Source organism: Gadus macrocephalus, chromosome 4 (assembly GCF_031168955.1).
Source record: "Gadus macrocephalus chromosome 4, ASM3116895v1".
In the NCBI taxonomy this organism is placed as follows: domain Eukaryota; kingdom Metazoa; phylum Chordata; class Actinopteri; order Gadiformes; family Gadidae; genus Gadus; species Gadus macrocephalus.
Window position 1 is genome coordinate 15030867 of NC_082385.1, and position 18688 is coordinate 15049554.

The 18688-nt window shown below is 42.7% G+C and overlaps 1 protein-coding gene across 18 annotated transcripts in view; it reads left to right on the forward strand.

The window, feature by feature from the left end:
* The first annotated feature begins 783 nt into the window (after positions 1-783).
* The window catches only part of LOC132456182 (formin-binding protein 1), a 51037-nt gene continuing 33132 nt past the window's right edge, over positions 784-18688 (forward strand). Inside the window, exons 1-2 of one of the 18 annotated variants that reach the window (XM_060050466.1) lie at positions 784-1091; positions 16020-16135. In XM_060050466.1, the coding sequence (XP_059906449.1) occupies positions 1068-1091; positions 16020-16135 (140 nt within the window). In that variant the 5' untranslated portion in view covers positions 784-1067. Of the gene's footprint in view, positions 1092-3560; positions 4093-6475; positions 7098-14033; positions 14468-14984; positions 15089-16019; positions 16136-18688 lie in introns of those variants that run through there. The other 17 variants (XM_060050464.1, XM_060050457.1, XM_060050455.1 and 14 more) reach the window with 17 other exon arrangements.

The window sequence follows — 18688 nt, forward strand, 5'->3', positions numbered from 1 at the left end:
TACGACTACCTGTGACTGAGGAGGAACCGTTAAAAAAAATGTTTTCAGTATATCGCTTTAAATGTCAATCACTAGAGGGCGCCATAACATTAATATTACTATCGTACTACAGAGTCGTATGAATCTAAAAAGATAGGTCCCGTATAGTTGATAATAGACAACTAATTTAGATCCATTTAAATTATCAAGACGAATAGTTACGTATCAGGACTTAAGGACAAGGTCTTTGGGAGTATGCTATAGAGATTCTGGACCATCCACAATCCTACCAGGTAAAAACATCTTTAGAGGAGCACGCCTCTCTCCTCAATAAACCGATTTTTCGTGGATGGACTTTTTTGCGCAAGCATTTAAGATATGTTGCATTGTAATTATGATATGTCACGGCAACAAATCAAATAACAACATATATAACAAAACAAAACATGCAACCATGCGGCTGCAAACACCATTCATATAATGTGAATATAACGCCATAAAATGTCCTGCAAAAGGAAGATCTGTAAGACCAATGATTTGTGCTTGTTTCCTTTCTGATAAAGGGTTTAGATGACGCATTTCTGTGGACACCAGAAACCAGCGTTGTAGTCTAAAATAGTAAACAAATGCAACATCAATTCAGATAACATGCTGACATCGTATTATAGTGACAACATTACATGCACGACGCATCTCTTATCAGTAGACCTACATGTGAGGAGCCGCTCATTTGCATGTCACTGGGGCCACCCCGCAACGACTCCCCCCCCCCCTCCCCCGAGCCATCCCTCCACCCCGCCCGTTTTACTCTTCTCGCTCTTGTGTGCAAGCGAGGGCAGCTGTCATTGGGCGCCCGCTCACTGCATATAGACACCGTGTGGAGAGTATTGCTGCAGCTCCTGGCCATCTTGTATCAGGCATGATGATGAGGAGGAGTTGAACGAGGAGGAATACAACAACAGAGATAAGAAACGACGCTCGCAAAGAGGCGAATACCCCACTAGGCCAGACCTATCACATGTGCTGCCTTCGCTGCCCTGAACAACCCGTCTCGCTGTGGATTATTGGGAGGAGACTGGACTGAAACCATGAGCTGGGGGTCAGAGCTGTGGGTAAGTGCATTGATTGATTTTCCTCCGCTTTTTACATCGAGATGACGTTTGAACGATAATCTCTAGCCACGGCTCCAAATAGCCTAATTACAAGTGTCGTGCTGCTCCAAGTTAACCCTTGACTATCCGTCACGTCGGAATGCATTCTACACGGTGGTGGGGACACTCAGTGGAGTTTACATGGTCGTTTTTACACCAAAGCGTTGATCGATACTTAGTGACCCCTTCCGACTCCTATAAGGAGACGTGTTCGTTGTTGTGGTACAGCTCGGCACGACCTCCATGTTATACCCTGAGCCACACCGTTCGGACCCTCTGCGTTGGCGGTGGCTCGCATTGTTTTCATTATAATGTTCATTTGATGACGACACGCGGAGGTAGCACAGGGGCACGCCCCTTTCCACAGAACGCCAGCGGACGCAACGGGGATAGCCTGTCATTTTTTGATGTTTCACGTTCAATCGCGCTGGTGTTTGTGTTTCGCAATGGTCTAAGAAGCAAGGTGTTTCTAATGTGTGTGTGTGTGTGTGTGTGTGTGTGTGTGTGTGTGTGTGTGTGTGTGTGTGTGTGTGTGTGTGTGTGTGTGTGTGTGTGTGTGTGAAGCAGATGTTTGCAGAATAGTCAGGGTTCATTGCATACATTCCAATGATATGAGGTCATTTTTCTCAACTCACACTCAAAATAGGCATCTAATCTCGTTGATATTGGCTTTGATTAATGGTGGAAGAAGACGCTTTTACACACACACACACACACACACACACACACACACACACACACACACACACACACACACACACACACACACACACACACACACACACACACACACACACACACACGCACACACACACACCAGGTCGTTTGTGGTATACTATGGGAAGAAGGAGCAGACCGAATTAAGCCGTCTTTAAGACATTCTAATAAGCAGTTCCCGCCACTGGAATTCCTCAGGTCTGGAATTTGTTTCAGGTCATGCAGTGACTTTGTTGTAAACGAGCCACTGATCATGGATTATCTATAAATTATACACATGTTGGCAAATTGCTGTTTTAGCACTTGCACAACGTGGAACCAATGCCTGCTTGGCTAACTGTCAGTGGTTTTTTTTTATTGCAGTGTTAAAAAAGTGTTTATGACAAAGCGCTGCAGATATCTGTTGTACCCACCATGTTTTTTTTCAGAGGTACAGGCCAAAATGGTGCCGGTGAAGCAGTGTGTATGAAACCTTCCTTAACGCTTTAGAGAAGTCCTGTCATCATGAAGCCCTGCCCTCTGCAACGTTTAAACTTGGGAACATATACAAGTTTAACTGGGACAATGATTACCTGTATCCAATCGCGGGACAAGGTAAAATTACCCAAAGAAAGAAAATATTATTAATTAAAGACATTGTATAGAGGTATTATTTGAGCGTGTAAAAAAAAAAAAGAGAAAATATGGCAAACCCATAGTTGGCAATTTGTCATTGAAATGCACTATGATAATATTTGCTTTGAGTTGACTGTGCCTGCCTCTGTGTGAGCCAATTAAAAATGTAGACCACTCCCGAGCCATTTCTGAGCCAATCAGGGTATCTCTTGCATTTCAGTTGCAGGTGTGTGAATTGCGGCCCTTCTCCATAACGGAGAAGCAGCGAGGGAAGGAGCAGGGGACGTTATTTTGTTGTTTAGTGTCCAAACCTTGCTCTCCTCCGCTTTTTCTGCTCTCTCTTTACAACTCTCGAGTCTCCCCAACAGCAGCTTTAAAAGTTGCCAACCTTTCTGATGTATCGGTGATCCTCCACATTTGTTGTACTCATTGAGTCTCAGTCTCAGAGTGTAATAAGCCACTGTTAAACAAGAATTGATAGGGTCTCAAAATGTGAGTAACAGAAGCACAGCACTGATTACAGTATTCGTCTCACTGCCAATGGCAGTCATGTGTTTGGAATGCGTTTTGCAAGGTTGTTCCACATTATTATGTAGCCCAATATTACAAGCAAAGACAATGCATCATGTTTTGGTGTTCTTTTAAATTTTGTAGTTGTAAGTTGTAGTGACGGTGAGTTGTGACTTTGGGCAATGTGATGAAAATTGCATAAAGTCAAGTGTGTTTTCTCAAATTCAACGTGGAGGTCATTTTGAAACATGCTTGCTTACGACCAAAACAACCTAGCTGATAATATGGTGCTATTTAGCAAGCCTCATCTCTACCGGATGTCATGAAAAGAAAAAGGTTTTATCTTTTTTCTGAAGGAAGTGGGGGTCAAGCAATACTGATAGTAATATAAGTAATAAAAAAAATAATAAAAATGATAAGTAATATGTTTTTATTCTACTTTAATCATGCTTGCTGTTAGGGCTGAACATTTTGGGTGAAATGTGTTAATGTTAAATTAAAACACCGTAGCACTGCAGGGCTGCAGAGGTTCCATTGACCTGCCATCTTTTTCTCCAGACTGAAGAAAACAAGTTTGTTTCAGTTTGGTTATATGCTCAGCTTTTCCTTTAAGAGTTCCTTTGCAGTCTTATTTTCTCAACCAAATAAGATACGCTGTGTCTTTGATAGACATCGGAAACAATTCCATGTAGGCCTCCACAATAATATATTTTAGTAGACTATCTGTCCCTGAACAGGATGTACAAATGAAGCCATGGGCAAACTGGGAAGTGAAGCCTGGTGAATCATGCGACTGTTTTCCAATGAATAGAAGGTCAGGAGAAATAAAACTAAAAACTCTTTCATAAGTAGTTTCATTAAGCACTATTTTGCCAATGCGATGATTTCAAGGCTTAATTGCAGTGGCTTCTGGGTTTCACTTCTGATCTTGTTTAGGATTTAGGAGGTGTAAGTTTGTACCAAACAAGCTAGAACAAGGACAAGGACTCAGCTTGTGTGTCCATTACATGTTACAGTCACTCGAAAGGAGACACACTAATTATTTTTGTTCTGATTATTTTTTAATCAATGACTGAAGATGGACAGATCTGACTTTTTATTCAAAGAGGTGTGCCTTAAGGTGAGTTGCAAACACGGACAGCCTCATCCTTATTGCTTCTTCATTTAAACGTATTTATGCTTTTATGTCAGTTTAGGTTAGTAATGGCTTTATTTCGGTTTTTATAGTTTCTCTGAGATCATACAGTATGGAACAGTTCCAGATATTTGCTACACGAGCACAGACCAACCAGTTTAACCAAAACCTTCAGGGTGAACTTACTCTGATCTACCGACGGCATGTTGTCAGATCTGATTCAAGGCTTGTTTGAACATTAAGCAATATTACGTTCAGTTTCCTCTCATTTCTGTCATATACACCCTCGCCATGGCCCACCTGCCCTCACCGCCTAGCCTCACTCTCGCTCTGCTCCCTTGACATTTTAAGAGACACCCTGGATTGAAACCTGAGCTAGCTAGTTTCCCTCTGTCAGTGAGTTGGATTCAGTGGGGGTCACAACATAAGAGGTACCCCGACAGGGGCCCTCTGTCTTTACTGAATCCTCACTGGCCTAGTCCTGCTTACTTTCAGTGAATCATGTTCTCCATTCTCTGGTGTTTACTACATATAGTAGTGGACTCCTCTTTATTCACCTGCATCTGGCACAGCAGCGAGTGAGAGAGGGGGAATAAAAGACAGGAATTGAACTGTGGAGAGCAGAAAAGGCCTCGCTTCACCGATTGAGGAGGAAGGCAGCAATAAGACACTTTATTGCTTGCATCATTATGGGCGGGGGAAGAAAAACAGAATTATATAGGCTTTATTGATTTCATGGTTTGATTCTTGCATGTTTCTTTTTCAGGCGTCATCATTCAGCTTATAACTGTAAATATCTGTGAATGAATAAATGTAATGAAACAGTATTTACAAAACGTTGCCAAGTGCTGTGAGAAATTGGTTGACAGTATAAAGGGTCAACACAGCAACACAGCTGTCTCTGGGCTGTGTTCCCATTCCAACAAAGAAACTATAATTTTGAGTCTCTGTCCATAGTTAGTGACTCATTCCTATGACTGAATGCTTCAGCCTTTAATCTTATAGAATATAGAGTCACTTCTCTGTTGTTTGTGAGGATAGCCTTTAATGAGCGCTGTGCCACATCAATAAATGGGTCTTAGAGTCGCAATCATACTATTCTGAAGGCGCCCCATTGCTTCTGATTACTGATAAATCAATGAATCCACCAATCCGTCTGTCAGTCTGCATGGCTGGCTGTCTGAGTTGCATCTCATGACTGGGACACAAATTACACTGACCTGAACTTTTCCTTTTAACTGCTAGAGCTTTTGAGGCCTCTCAGTTCCACATTTTCTAACGGCGATGCAACTGTTATTTCCTCTAAAATAGACAGCTGAAAGTGTCCCTGCCTGTTAATGTAAAACATGCACAATGTTTTTATATTTTATACATTTAAATACTTTTTAAAATGTTAATATTGTATTTTGGAATCTTCTAGGCTAAGCTTCATACATATCTCACTCCACATATCTCGATTAAACCTGATTAATAGAGATAGACAAACAATGTGAGTGACCTCACTGTGTGTGTGTCTACCAATAAGGCCTTCTCTATTACCACGGGTCAGATTGTTTCGGATATTATTTGCTATACTAGGCCTACTGATTTATTACCTCTCACAAGATAAGCTGGCTCTTGAACTTGTCAAGAATGCACTAAAAGTATATTTTGGAAAACAATGATACAATTTGATCATTTCAAAGTATTTCCCTAGAAAACTAACAAGGAGTGACAAAGACACAGAGAAACAGAAAATCCAAAGCCGTTCAAACAACAACAATGTCTTTAGAAGTCGTAAGCCTGAGTAAACACATCTATAAAGGGACAGAAATATGGCATACTCTCACTCACGGTGGAGATTTTTCCCTCCCTTGAATTCTTCGTTCTTAAGGGATACCAGATGTCGGCAGAGGTAAACCATGTGCACCTTTCTCTTTAATTTCCTGATGAATTCAAGACATCTACCATAATTTAAACCGAAGAAGCTGCCCTTAGCTTTAGAAGTAGCCCTACATTCAAATCAGCCCTCAATGCTCTATCCAACTTTGTCCCCCTTTGTTTCTTATAATTTCCATGACTAACAACCTTAAATATCTGTAGTCGAATGGGTCTAATATTCATACAGCTTGGCAATTAAGTCAGTCTTCTTCATGGGAATGTTTTTTTAACAACAATAGCATCAGGCTACTAGCATAATAAGCTGATGTGGTCCCAGAAACAGTTAGGGTTGTGTGTTTGGAAAAGTGTTGCTCCATTACTTCATAACAAAGTGATTGGTATACAATCAAATTAGAGTGATACAAACAACAATGTAATATCTTATCTAACATGCTTGGTTTCCCTGATTTCCCAAAAGAGAAGGATTGTGTTCTCAATATTTTTGAGAATGTATTACATAAGAATTAAACCACTTACTCGTTTTGAATCCAAAATAAATAAGAAAAAAAACACAACCCCGAAAGCATTTAGACAGAAACAATGGCCAATGTGTGCATGGCCCCCTGTTGCCAGGGGGAACAGTGGGGTTTTATTGGTCGGTTGAACTAGTTTGAAGGAAGGTATACTAATCTGATTAGCAATGGCTTCAAATCGGCTCCTCTAATCCCACAGCACATGCTGGTGCAAGCTAAAGGCTCCAAAAGTTCCGTACTGGATACAACCTTTTCTTTGAACTCTCATCGTTGTTTGGTTCTGTCTGACTGTGTTTGGATCTACTCTTTGGAAAGTCTTACACTATACACCTAGAGTATTATAATATTCTGCCCATTCAAGACGGACCTCCTGATCCGTTATATCTCGATGGATTAGGATTCCTGAATGCTTACGGTTTTGCATTGGGCCACTGCAAGAACAAAACAGTGAAGATGTTGCGTAGGAAAAGTGAGTTTTTCGTTTTCATGGACAGCGTTCGCTCGTCTAGATCTGAGCCCGTTGAGGAGGACAAGTTACAGTCGAGTCCGTTTGACGAATATCTGCAGGTGCTACTTGATATGAAGATCACCAGCAATGTAAGTAGGAAGCAAAGGAACCACCACTTGATTTTAAACTAAGGGACCGTGTTTAAGATGTAGATTGCTAGAACTAATGTTGACTAATGTGACTATGGGGACTATTAATTTAACTGTGTTATTATTAATAAGTCAACTAATCACATAATAATGTTTCTGTATTATTATTATTGTTAACTTGATATTTGTAGTTCATATGAAACCCTGAGTGTTTACTATGAATACAAGGCTGTCAATAATAATGATAATAACAGCTTAATACACATCTTTTCACCTTGAGCAACTTATAAGTCAGAAAGTTACACATCCTTCGCAACACCTAGACACATGATTTTGGTAGTAAGTAACACATGATGACGCAAGGGCGTTTACGAGGCTACCAGTGTATAGCTCCCACTATGGTTAAGCTTTAAGTATAGGCCTAATGCCTGTTGTATAGCCAGTTAGCCTAGCCTACACTGTTGCTCCAAGCGTGGATGACATGTTATCGCCAACCTGCTACTTTAATCCAGCTACTCTACTTTGAAATGTGCCTCTCTGCTGCTGCCAAACTGTCTTTACGAGCCTCGATGACCGAGTCGATGAGCACCCTTTCCGCTGATCTGACTCACAACTGTGATTTCCTGTTGCGTATGCGAGCTACAGGGTGTTCCTCCCACCCGGGGAAGGTTCTGACACACACCCCGCTGAGCTACAGCTCCCACTGAAAGGCACAGACCAAAGGATTTGTATTTATAACCCACCAACCCAACAGGCAGGGTTTGTTGTCCGCTAGGCACACATGTATATGAAGGCATGGTATTCTCTCACAGATAGCATACACAATACACTTGTATGTTTGTGTGTGTGTGTGTGTGTGTGTGTGTGTGTGTGTGCATGTGTGAAATACACACGTAAATGTCAGGGCAGCTGTAGTGTTATTTCTATTAATATCTTCATGGCATGCGTAAACGCTCCAATCCAAAACACTGCTTGGTTCAAACGTGAATCTTGAGATGCACACTGCGGGGTATGGTGTTTGTGTGGTGTTTATGTATGGTGTGTGTGTGTGTGTCTGTATGTGTGGATGGTGTGTGCGTGTTTCTGTAAAAATCCACGTATATCTCTACTTTGGAATAGATTTGACATAAGATCTTTCCTACATGGTAAACATGGACATTTTGAAGTTATGTTTTTGCAAGTAGTATTGATTGATTAAAGTATTAATGAAGGCAGAACCCATATAGTACGGTTGGGAATCAATATTTTTTTTTACTTTTCGGTTAGCAAAACTAATGGCAGTTTGTAAGGGAATTGATACAAGGTGAAATTGTAACAGTTGCAAGAGAATAAAAGATTCGGAATCACAGCTTGAGCGTAAAGCGATTGTTCGGACAGCCGTATGCAGGGGGTCTTTAGAGGAGAGGGGTCTTCAGATCCTAGCTCAGTGTCACACACACACACACACACACACACACACACACACACACACACACACACACACACACACACACACACACACACACACACACACACACACACACACACACACACACACTTTTGTAAAGCCACTATCCGATTCCAACCGTCTTACGACGATTACAGTCCGTGTCGCCGTTGTTCTGTGTGTGTGTATGTGTGTGCGTCTAGCCCAGGGTCTGCAGAAAGTCCTTTGAGGCATTGTTTCATCCCACTGTCTCAGACAAAGCCTTCTGTGTGTTCAAAACATCGTTTGGCTTCACCCCCAAATATTTGTTCTTGTAGTCAGACGCCCACTGCTGCGAGCCACTGTAAAGTTATTCAAAGACCTACAATTGGAGGGGGGGGGGGGGGGGGGAACCAAAGTGGAAAGGACCTTCTTGAAATCACAGTCCTTTATCTGCTGTTATCTACATTGTGGTCAGTAGGAGAGAATACTTCATCACAGGGTTTTCTGTGAAAGGCCAAGGGTCAAGGGTCGCAGGGGACCCCTGATGGCTCTTCATGGCATGCGGTGTGGATTTAGCATTATTGGAGTTCTCCCCTGAAAACAATCACTCTGGTTGTTTCTGAGATTGGCAGTCCGCTCACTCCGCCAATGAACAGGGCTTCAGAAACCTCATTTCGAAGTCTGAGGACTGCGCAAGTCGGCGCAATGTAAAAATGACGTCATCCCGGCCATGGCTGACAGTTGGTACGGTGATTTGGGGCGTTGTGCAACAAATCACCGTATGAACCGTGCGCCCTGGCCGGGATGACGATAAAGATTCGACCAATGAGAGCCCTGTGATATTACTCTGTTCTTTCTTCTTAGTTTGTTCGTAAGAGGTTTATTTAAGAAGACTACATCGAGTTAATCTATGCTCTCATTGCTGCGGACAGTTCTATCTGACTGAATCTCTCCAACCTTCTTTCTTGACCCACCATAAGGGCCCGACAAGATTGGATGAATGGCAAAGACCATTCAGATGGCTTCAGCACAAGACCATCCCTCCCCCGACCTCCTCCACCCTCCCCACCTCCTTAAGCCCATTATCCTTGTTCCTGAGGAAACTCATTCAACCCTTGATGAAAAGAGTGGAGGCGCGGGCCGTCTCAATAGCATCTATAGTCTTCCATGGCCTTTGTTCTCCGGACGGCTTGACATCTGTCTTGTTCTCTGCTCCGCGTGGACACCTCACACATCTGCTCCGCTGCCTACTCCTCCGTTCTCGTCTTCTAGTTCCTCCTTTAGGAGGCGCCTCCCTTCATATCTCATCCACATGTTCCTAACGGGTTGGATTTATGGCTTTATTGTCCGTGTCTCTTTCTGTCTGTCTGTGTGCGACTGTTTGGAATGGGGCTGTTCATCGCAAATCAGTTTTCCGTCTTGCACGTCCGCAAAGAGCTGCATATTTCAACTTCCGCGTTGCTGCTCGGAGGCGTCCACGCCCCCTCTAGCCTGTCAGTGGCAAGATGGGTTTTCCTCCCAGAGAATAGCAACGGGTCACCCTTCCTCATGGTAGTTTGCGGCAAGCAACTACTGATTGGTCGAGGGTGGATCATGGGTTGTTTTGGTTTTCTTTGCAAATCAAAGCTTGACTTTTCACTTGTTTACGATATACCAATCGCTTTTCAGCAGTGCATCTGAATGATTTTGGTGCGCCACATGTATTTGTTTCTTTTTCAACATATTTTCGATGGAGCGAACTCTGTTTTTGCGTTTCAGTTTGTTGAGTTGCTCGCCGCTTCGGGTTTGTGGTTGGAAACGCTACACTGTCCCCTTGTGGTCACGTTAACTTCACATGGCATCTCCTCACACCTTTGCGAACGTTGGGTACGCAGGTGTGTGAATTAAGCTTGTGGTACTCGTTTTCCTATGTGCCCTGTGTAGGAACAGGCTCAGTGTTTTGCACTTTCTACAGCTAGGGGTGGGCTATGTGTTGAAGGAATCGATGAATCAAAGGACTTCTTCTGTAACAAGAACTGAGTAACATGTATTTGCAAGTCGTTGACATTTCAGTGTTTCCCATACATAGACCCTTGTGTGGCGCGGCGCCACAGAATCAACATCGAGCGCCACGAATTGATTGTCTTTTTTTATTTTTTATTTCCAAACGCGATTTGGAAATCTAAAAAACGTTCCGTCCATTCATCTCTGCATAGCACTCGTTCTCCCTGTCATTCTCACACACACACACACACACACACACACACACACACACACACACACACACACACACACACACACACACACACACACACACACACACACACACACACACACACACACACACACACACACACACACGGAGCGAGAGCGACGATGCTAACACATGAACCCACCGATGTCACCCGTCGCTTAGCAACCGGACACGCTGGGGTTGATAAGTTACCGGACTACTGTAACTACTATGGAGTGATAATAACAAAGACGTGAATCAGGCAATAAATCCAATTTCCTTGACAGCGGTAAGGTTCGGTGTGCATTAAAGTACAGACGGAGTGGACTCTTACTCTCCTCCACTCTTCTCAACTGTAGACAATGATGAGTGAAGTCAGTTATAGGAGAACTCCAACAAAGCACACTTTTGTAGTTTCTGTTAAAAAACAAAACAGTAGAGTCAAAGAAGAAGATTCAGATCTTCTTAAGTATAACTTATTGTCTCCATCTAAGGACGATTCACACAAAACAACGTCACTCCTGTGTATTGTTATGCATACAGTGTAATAAACTGATCTGAAGGGGTCTGCATATTGATCGGAGAAGGAAAAAATAATTCTCTCCTGGAAAGAGAATTCCAGGAGAATGATTAAAGCTAGGGTAGGCAATTTATTTCAAATGTTCTTTTTGTCATGTTCGTTGAAATTCTCTTTGCGTCCCAACAGCATTCAATAAATCGCTCTGACAAAAAATTGAAAAAGAAAATCAGCTTCTTTGGCTGTCGCAGGCTTGTAATAAGCCTGTCCAATTCAGCCTTACTGATATGATTGGATGGCTTTCCTGTCTGTCTACGGTACCTCCCTGTCTATCTGGGCCCACACTGCCCACGACCGGGGTCTTCCACAAGGCTAGGCAGACCTACTGCTAAAGATAGTAAGCTAGTCTTTTTCCAGGCCTACCTGGTTACCAAATTGTCTACCCTTGATTTCAGATGTGTTTATGTAACCCTTATTCATCCAGATTTAAAAAACCCTTGTGGTTTGGAACCTGTTTACTGCAGTGCCACAAGTAGTACGGTTCTCCACTGCCTTCTCATTCAAATAGGAGGACTGGAAACAGACAGAAACATATTTCCCATGGTGTCAATGTGTCACAACGTTCCTATATGACAAAATGATCATGCTTAAGATCAAGAGTATCTTAGAGACTCATTATATTATGTACTTGTAAAGTGGGATGGTTTTCTGATTGGTGGAAAATGAATGCAGTGAACGATTCCGGTAATTAACACTTTTTTTTATAGGACAGAGATAAGAAGACCATATCATATGTATATTGCCTTCCTCTGGTCACCAATGCACAAGTGTCCATACTGCATAAAACACTGCCAATATATTGAAGGGAGGAAAAGTGCAATGGTGTGCATCTGAACTGCAGATCAATAGCACCTCAGTCAGTATGGCCCAAATGAGGATATCCCATCTGGAATGCAGGCTGGATATACTGCACATTTTGCTGGGGATTAGCAGGGAATCAATGCATTAAAACAAAGTAATCTCTGCCACCATTTGGTAAATGAAGGAGGCGGCCAGCAGGGACATTCACATATAATTTTTTTCTTACAGATAGTAGACAACATCCATTGCGTCGCCATAGACAAAAACATTTTTTTTGGTTGCTCTATTTCAAAAGGTTTCTCATTTCCTGAAGCAAAACAAACATATTAGGCTAAACAACCTTAGTTATTTTTTTACCATGTCATTTGTTTCTAAAAGTGAATGGGATGTGTGCCCTTTAATAACAAACAGAGCCTGGCTGGTTCCTCTGATGTAGGGGCTGGGCCGGGCTATCCTGTAGGAACAAGGTCACAAGCGTCACAAGGTCATAGAGCATAGGCCCAGCCCACAGCCAGAGCCTCATACTGGGAGGAAGGAACTTCAAACAGTGACTGTTATTATAGCCTACATTTTCTCATTGTGGTAAATCTTCAACGAAATGGAGAGGTGGGAGTGGAATAATCCTGTTCCTGAGATTTGTGGAGGTTCTGCAGCCATGCTAGTGGCGCAACCCTCTTAGAGCTGAATCGATTCAGTTAAAGGGAGTTTAGGAGTGAGCCGAATGTGTCGACTACCAGCCTAATTCAATTCCCCAAAAGCCAATTGTGTTTTCTGCTTCTTCATACTCCACAAATGGGGCTGGATGTTAACAGATTGTTCTGCTATGCAACACCACTGAGATAGATCACATTAAAACGTCTACAAAGACTTCACAAATATTCACAGATTTTGCAAATATGGTGCAAAGAGATTAAAATGTGTTTAACCACAGAGGAATTAAGAAGAAATCCCCATACAACCTGAAAAACAGCAGTACCTTTACAAAGAATGTTGCCTTTTTTCCCCTTGTTCCCTTTATTAACTGTGATTAAAGTATAGCATTTGCTTTCTTCCCCAAATAATATATCTATTACGTCCACGATTCATACCAAATGTATTTGTGCAGTCCGTGTGTCTTATGATAAATGTGAAGGGGAAGCTTTTGTCATGTGACAGCAACCACCCATCAATCATAGACACCAGCTGCAGCGATATGTTCTCTGGTTGACCTCCCACCGTGACCGTGACCTCACCCTCTTCTTGCGAAGCTGAGCTAGTAAAAAAAGAGGCAAAGATACACTCACTAGTTGAAACTCATTGCATCCGAAACGTAGTTCTGACTAAATATAAGAGAAATGGAGGCTACAATTTTAATTGTGACACCAATGTGGCTTCTTGCTAGGCTGCTCGTTTTTAATGAATAAACATGCCTAAATAAGTGTTTTTACAATCATAAATTACTACATTGTACTTTTTATATGCTGAACAATTGTGTACAGCATTTAAGAAAATAACACTTAAAGTGGCTACTTCAAACCCTTGATCCTTTCTTGAAATACTCTATTATGGTTCATAAATTATGAATAACACCCCATTTAGACAGGGCGTTGGCTCTGTGTTTTCCATTTTAGTTGAAAAGCCATCTACTGTACAATACACCATCTTATATTCAGTGCGACTCCAGTGTGAGTTTCAGTGGTAGATTTCAGGACAGACCCCTTGTTGCTTAAATAGTTACAATTCGCATAGCCCAGTGAAGAGGGTGATTCCTAGTTTAGCCAGCTAACAATACAGGCTGCGTGGGCGAAGCTCCACATCCATCCCCTTCCCCTCTAATCCCCACCTCTGCTCCCATATCCACATATTCCAAGGTCCTCCCACTCCGCCTGTTTTGATTCTCCCTCCCTCCCTCCCTCCCTCTCTCTCTCTCTCTCTCCCAGTCATTTGTCCTCCTCACTCAATCCCCACTCACTTCACCTCACGCCTCACCAAGCATTGAGTTCAGATGCTGGGAGGCAGCTACGACCTCAGATGCATTGTTTTTCTGCGTGCACGCGGGTGTGTGCATTTTGTCAGTGCTGCCATTCTCTCTCGGATTCCCCACTTCCAGACCTTCTTGGATCGATGGGCGTAATGCGCTGCGGCTCTGCTAAGAGAGTGTAGGAGTCTATAGGTGCATGGAATATAGGTCTAAACCAAGTGCGCTCTCGGAGCCTTCGGTCCTGGCTTCAAATTGGATAAACCTGGGGGGTACTGTCCTGTGGAAATCTCGTTAAACGTATAGATTCCGTCTCCGCTGAGGAAAAGTTTGGAAAGTTTTGGGGGAAATTGGATATCGGCACTGACGATCAAACTGGGACGAATCACGTAAAATGGTGCTGCCGCAAAAAAGGGTAATGTGAAATCATCTGTTTTCCTTAATGCCGTGAGCTGTGTGGAGGGTGGGGTAGAGGGCTGTGTCTGCATGGTAGGGGGGCTGTCTGGGTGTAGTCATGCGTGGGGCTGATTGTAGCCTGTTTTGGTTCAGTGAGCTATTCTCTGGAGATGACACCTGGCTGGGATAGATCCGCATTGTCTCATTGTGTGTTTAATATTGTTGGTAGACATATCTGATACTTGCTATGTCTGTCTATGCATTAATACAGCAAGCCAAAGGGTCGGCTGGTTCAGACTCAAGCCCTTCAAGCCCTATTTTAAGGTGAATGCCGTTGGTTATCATCAGATAGTTCTCGTGATGAGCTCCTGACTATGTTCTTCAAGTGAAAAGACCTTCTCAATCAAAACCCACTCATCATTGTTCTTTGTGTTTATACCGACCCTAAATCATGCATTATGCTAATCAAACCCACTGTTTTGAGTAAAAACCACCACCCGCCCCCCATGAAGGTCTTCCTGTGTCTGTCTGCCTTCCTGTGTTCACATCGTTAGAACAGTAAAGTAATATGCAACAGTTATGTTTGTTGGACTGCAGAATGATGGAGGAGAGAAAGGGGGACTGTTGGATCCACATCAAGGTTATCATTGTTGTTGTTATGCATTTCAGAGTATTTTTTGTTTGTTTAATATCTTTTGTTTATGTGAGTATTATTTGCCTAGTCATACATTTTCATAGATGTGATTTAAAAGCTTTTATGGGCTGGTTTTTAAATTAAGTATCTTGCTTGGTTTTTACGACTTGCATTCAGGTGCTTTGAGTTGTGTCTCTGATGGCCGTTAATCAAGCATACAAGCATTAATCATCTTAATGAGGTGCCTTATATGCAAACGTTGTTTTCATTTCACACAGTTCAATCAAACATGAATGCAAAGGTACAAACGGGTGCAGTTCTATTTAAGTGCTGTCATTACAAATAACCTTCAAAAATATGTGTTGGACCCAAAAACGAATTAAAGCAATGATCATTGAATGTGTGATAGTTGTAACTTCTCTTGCTTTGAACCACAGATTACCTGATTAATGAGATGAATAGATATTGGCAAATTTAGTAACTTCTTAAGAATCATGAGGTCTCTTTAACCTTTCATCATTTGATCTGTTGCTTGCAGTCACAGGAAACCTCTGTGAGAGTGCTGTGACCATGAGGCCTACCTTGAGACTTGCTAACACTTAAGAAATCCCTGTTCCACATGTACAGTTGCAAGAAAAAGTAGGCCAATTATTTGTAAAATGGCCTTGTATTTTAGAAGTAGTTTACTTCCCTTTTTTTAATGAGTGTAACCAACCTCAGACACTGGAAGAAGGTATTAGCAAAATGATTTTGGTTTCACCTCGTCAGAATTGTTGAACTCATGCAATTTCTAAATAATCTCAGTTTGACGCAATATAATTAAAGTGCGTGCGTGGTCCCAGGAACTGGAAGAAGTTGGTTGCAAAAGGATTTCGGTTTCACCTTTATTTTCATCCTCATCTAAATTTAACGCATTGCTGTCTTTTCCTCCTTGCAGGATCAGTTTGACAACTTGGAGAAACACACACAGTGGGGAATCGAATTTGTCGACCGGTACTCTAAATTCGTCAAGGAACGATCAGAGATTGAAACCAGCTATGCAAAGCAAATCAGGTGAGAAAATATATTGTGAATTCAAATCAAACAAAATCACCATACATCATGACGGATGGCTTTAATTGCCGTGTGTTGGTTTTGTTTAGTTGTACAATGTTAAATATATGGCAAAATATGTGGACATCTTTTGCCGTTTTCTATTCATGCATCTTTCGTGCATGAAGCTGTCTGTTCAGGTTGTTGGTTTCTGCGGCAGGAAAGAGGATGTGACAGTGTGTGTGACTGTGTGTGTGTGTGTGTGTGTGTGTGTGTGGGGGGGGGGGGGGGGGGGGGGCAGGGGGCAGAGCCTGTGTCTCTATAGAGATTAGGTGTCTTTACTATCAAACACAGCGCTGACCCATTTTTCTTTTATCTCGTCCAACCAGAAGGGCCTGCCCCGCCCCTCACTACCCATCCCCCCACTCCCTTCCCCTGCACACTTCCATCCTCGTGCTCTCGCGTACTATTGGTGCAAACCCAACCTATACATTGGAGGAAATAGCGCGTCGTACTCCTCTGCGAGAACGGCCCCAGCCTCAGTGTAACCCCCCCCTGTTCATCCTCCAATCAGCCATCATCGGATGCTCCCGAATCCAAGGAGCCAAATCTGTAGTGACAGTGAGCAAGATAGCCCACGCTTAAGTCTGGCCGGCAACCCGTTTATAGCGGCTCACCAATACCCATCCGCCTTGTGAAAGCCCCGATGCCAGATGCTCTGCAGTCCGGACCACCAGGCTCTAGGAGATAAGGTCTGCCTGACTGTACAGAGTTAATAGGACTAGCCGTCTGTGTTTATAGGGGATATGTTCTGCACAGATCACAGGTCCAGCATACCCATTATCCGTAGCCATTAATCCGACAGGATAAGTGTGTCGTTTATCCATCTACTTTATGTCTATATGTATGGAGAGAGAGAGAGAGAGAGAGAGAGAGAGAGAGAGAGAGAGAGAGAGAGAGAGAGAGAGAGAGAGAGAGAGAGAGAGAGAGAGAGAGAGAGAGAGAGAGAGAGAGAGAGAGAGAGAGAGAGAGAGAGAGAGAGAGAGAGAGAGAGAGAGAGAGAGAGAGTGTTTCTTTCCAATATTTAATAATTTAAATGTGCACACATGCACAATTGTGTGAAAATAAATCCATTGAATAACACAAATTCAATCCAGCCTCAAAGCTTACTGTTGCACAATTGCCAGCATACCACTGATCCTAGATGTGAAGCCTACAACATTGTCTCTTGTTACTTTTGAACAGCCTATGTCTCTCCCCTTTCAGGTATGCTAGTATGTTTGGTAGCCTCGACCATTTATGTCACTCAGGGCATTATTGAACCGCTCAACAGATGACCTGGCCCTACACCAGCAGTATTGACTGGGCTGACACAGAGGGATCTATGACCAATCATATATTCTCAAGCCAAACACACACATAAACTGCTGTCCACGCATAGCCTAGCCTTATCTAAATCATGTATTTGATGCTTTTTTAGAAATCTGAGTGGGGGGGGGTAGCTTATGTGGAGGCGAGAGGTTATTAGGTTTGCGTTTCCTCACACAATTCCCATCTTTGTTTTCTCATTCTTCTGGATCAATCATCCTCTTATCCATTTAGCAAATTAAATCTGGGTTAATCTAGCGTGCACACTGGCGCCTATTGAGCAGAGGGCCTGTGTAGATACGAGCTAATAAACATGAACCAAAACAACGTCTTCAAGTGGACGTTATGTCTTTCGTCATTTTTCCCAACGATAATTCCTATCAGACCTCAAAGGTCCTGAAAATAACCCTGATAACTCAGTATTTTGTTCAGTAAACAAAGCCAAGCACTAACAGAACACATTGTGACAAACTAGCTTTTTCACATGTATAAATTAATATTATATCATAAAAACCCTGACACTGGCTGTGACAATAGACCAAGGGTTAATAGTGTAGTATCCTCCTCACAGCGGTGTGGTGGGACACCGCTGTGCTGTAAGCCAGTGATGCTCCGTGCTTCAAGCAACGCTGCCTCCCCCAGATTCCAGCCGGGCATTATTCACAGCCAGCCATATACCCCTGGTTACCTCTGACGTTGTCTGCATAGCAACACCAGAGACCGTTAAATAGGTTAGAGAACGGTGTGCACGGCGATGGGATAAAGGAATATCTAGGGCACACACACACACAAATAAACAGATACACAATATTTAAAACATCCATTTAACCTGTCATGTTTTAGTCCCGGTGTGTACCGTTGATTCTGTAGAAGGTTTAACGGTTGGTTTTTCATTTGAATACTGGTTGACTATGTTTATTTTGTAGAAGTCTTCTTTTAAGTCGGCTATGTGGTTCTGGGGCTAAATAAAGAGTGCACATTGTGATTGTTTTGCAGTCACACAGACATAATAAGAGGGTTAAAAAAGAGAGCAAACCTGCCTAGCAACAGAGCCGTCCCCCTGGTAGAAACTGCGAGTCATTGGAGGCTTTGAGCGTGAGATGGACAGCAGAAACACATTAGGCCTTGTCATGTGAATAATTGACTGGTGGAATTAAAGGGGCGCTGATGCAACCCGTGTAATACCCTGTGATTTCAGACCCTATT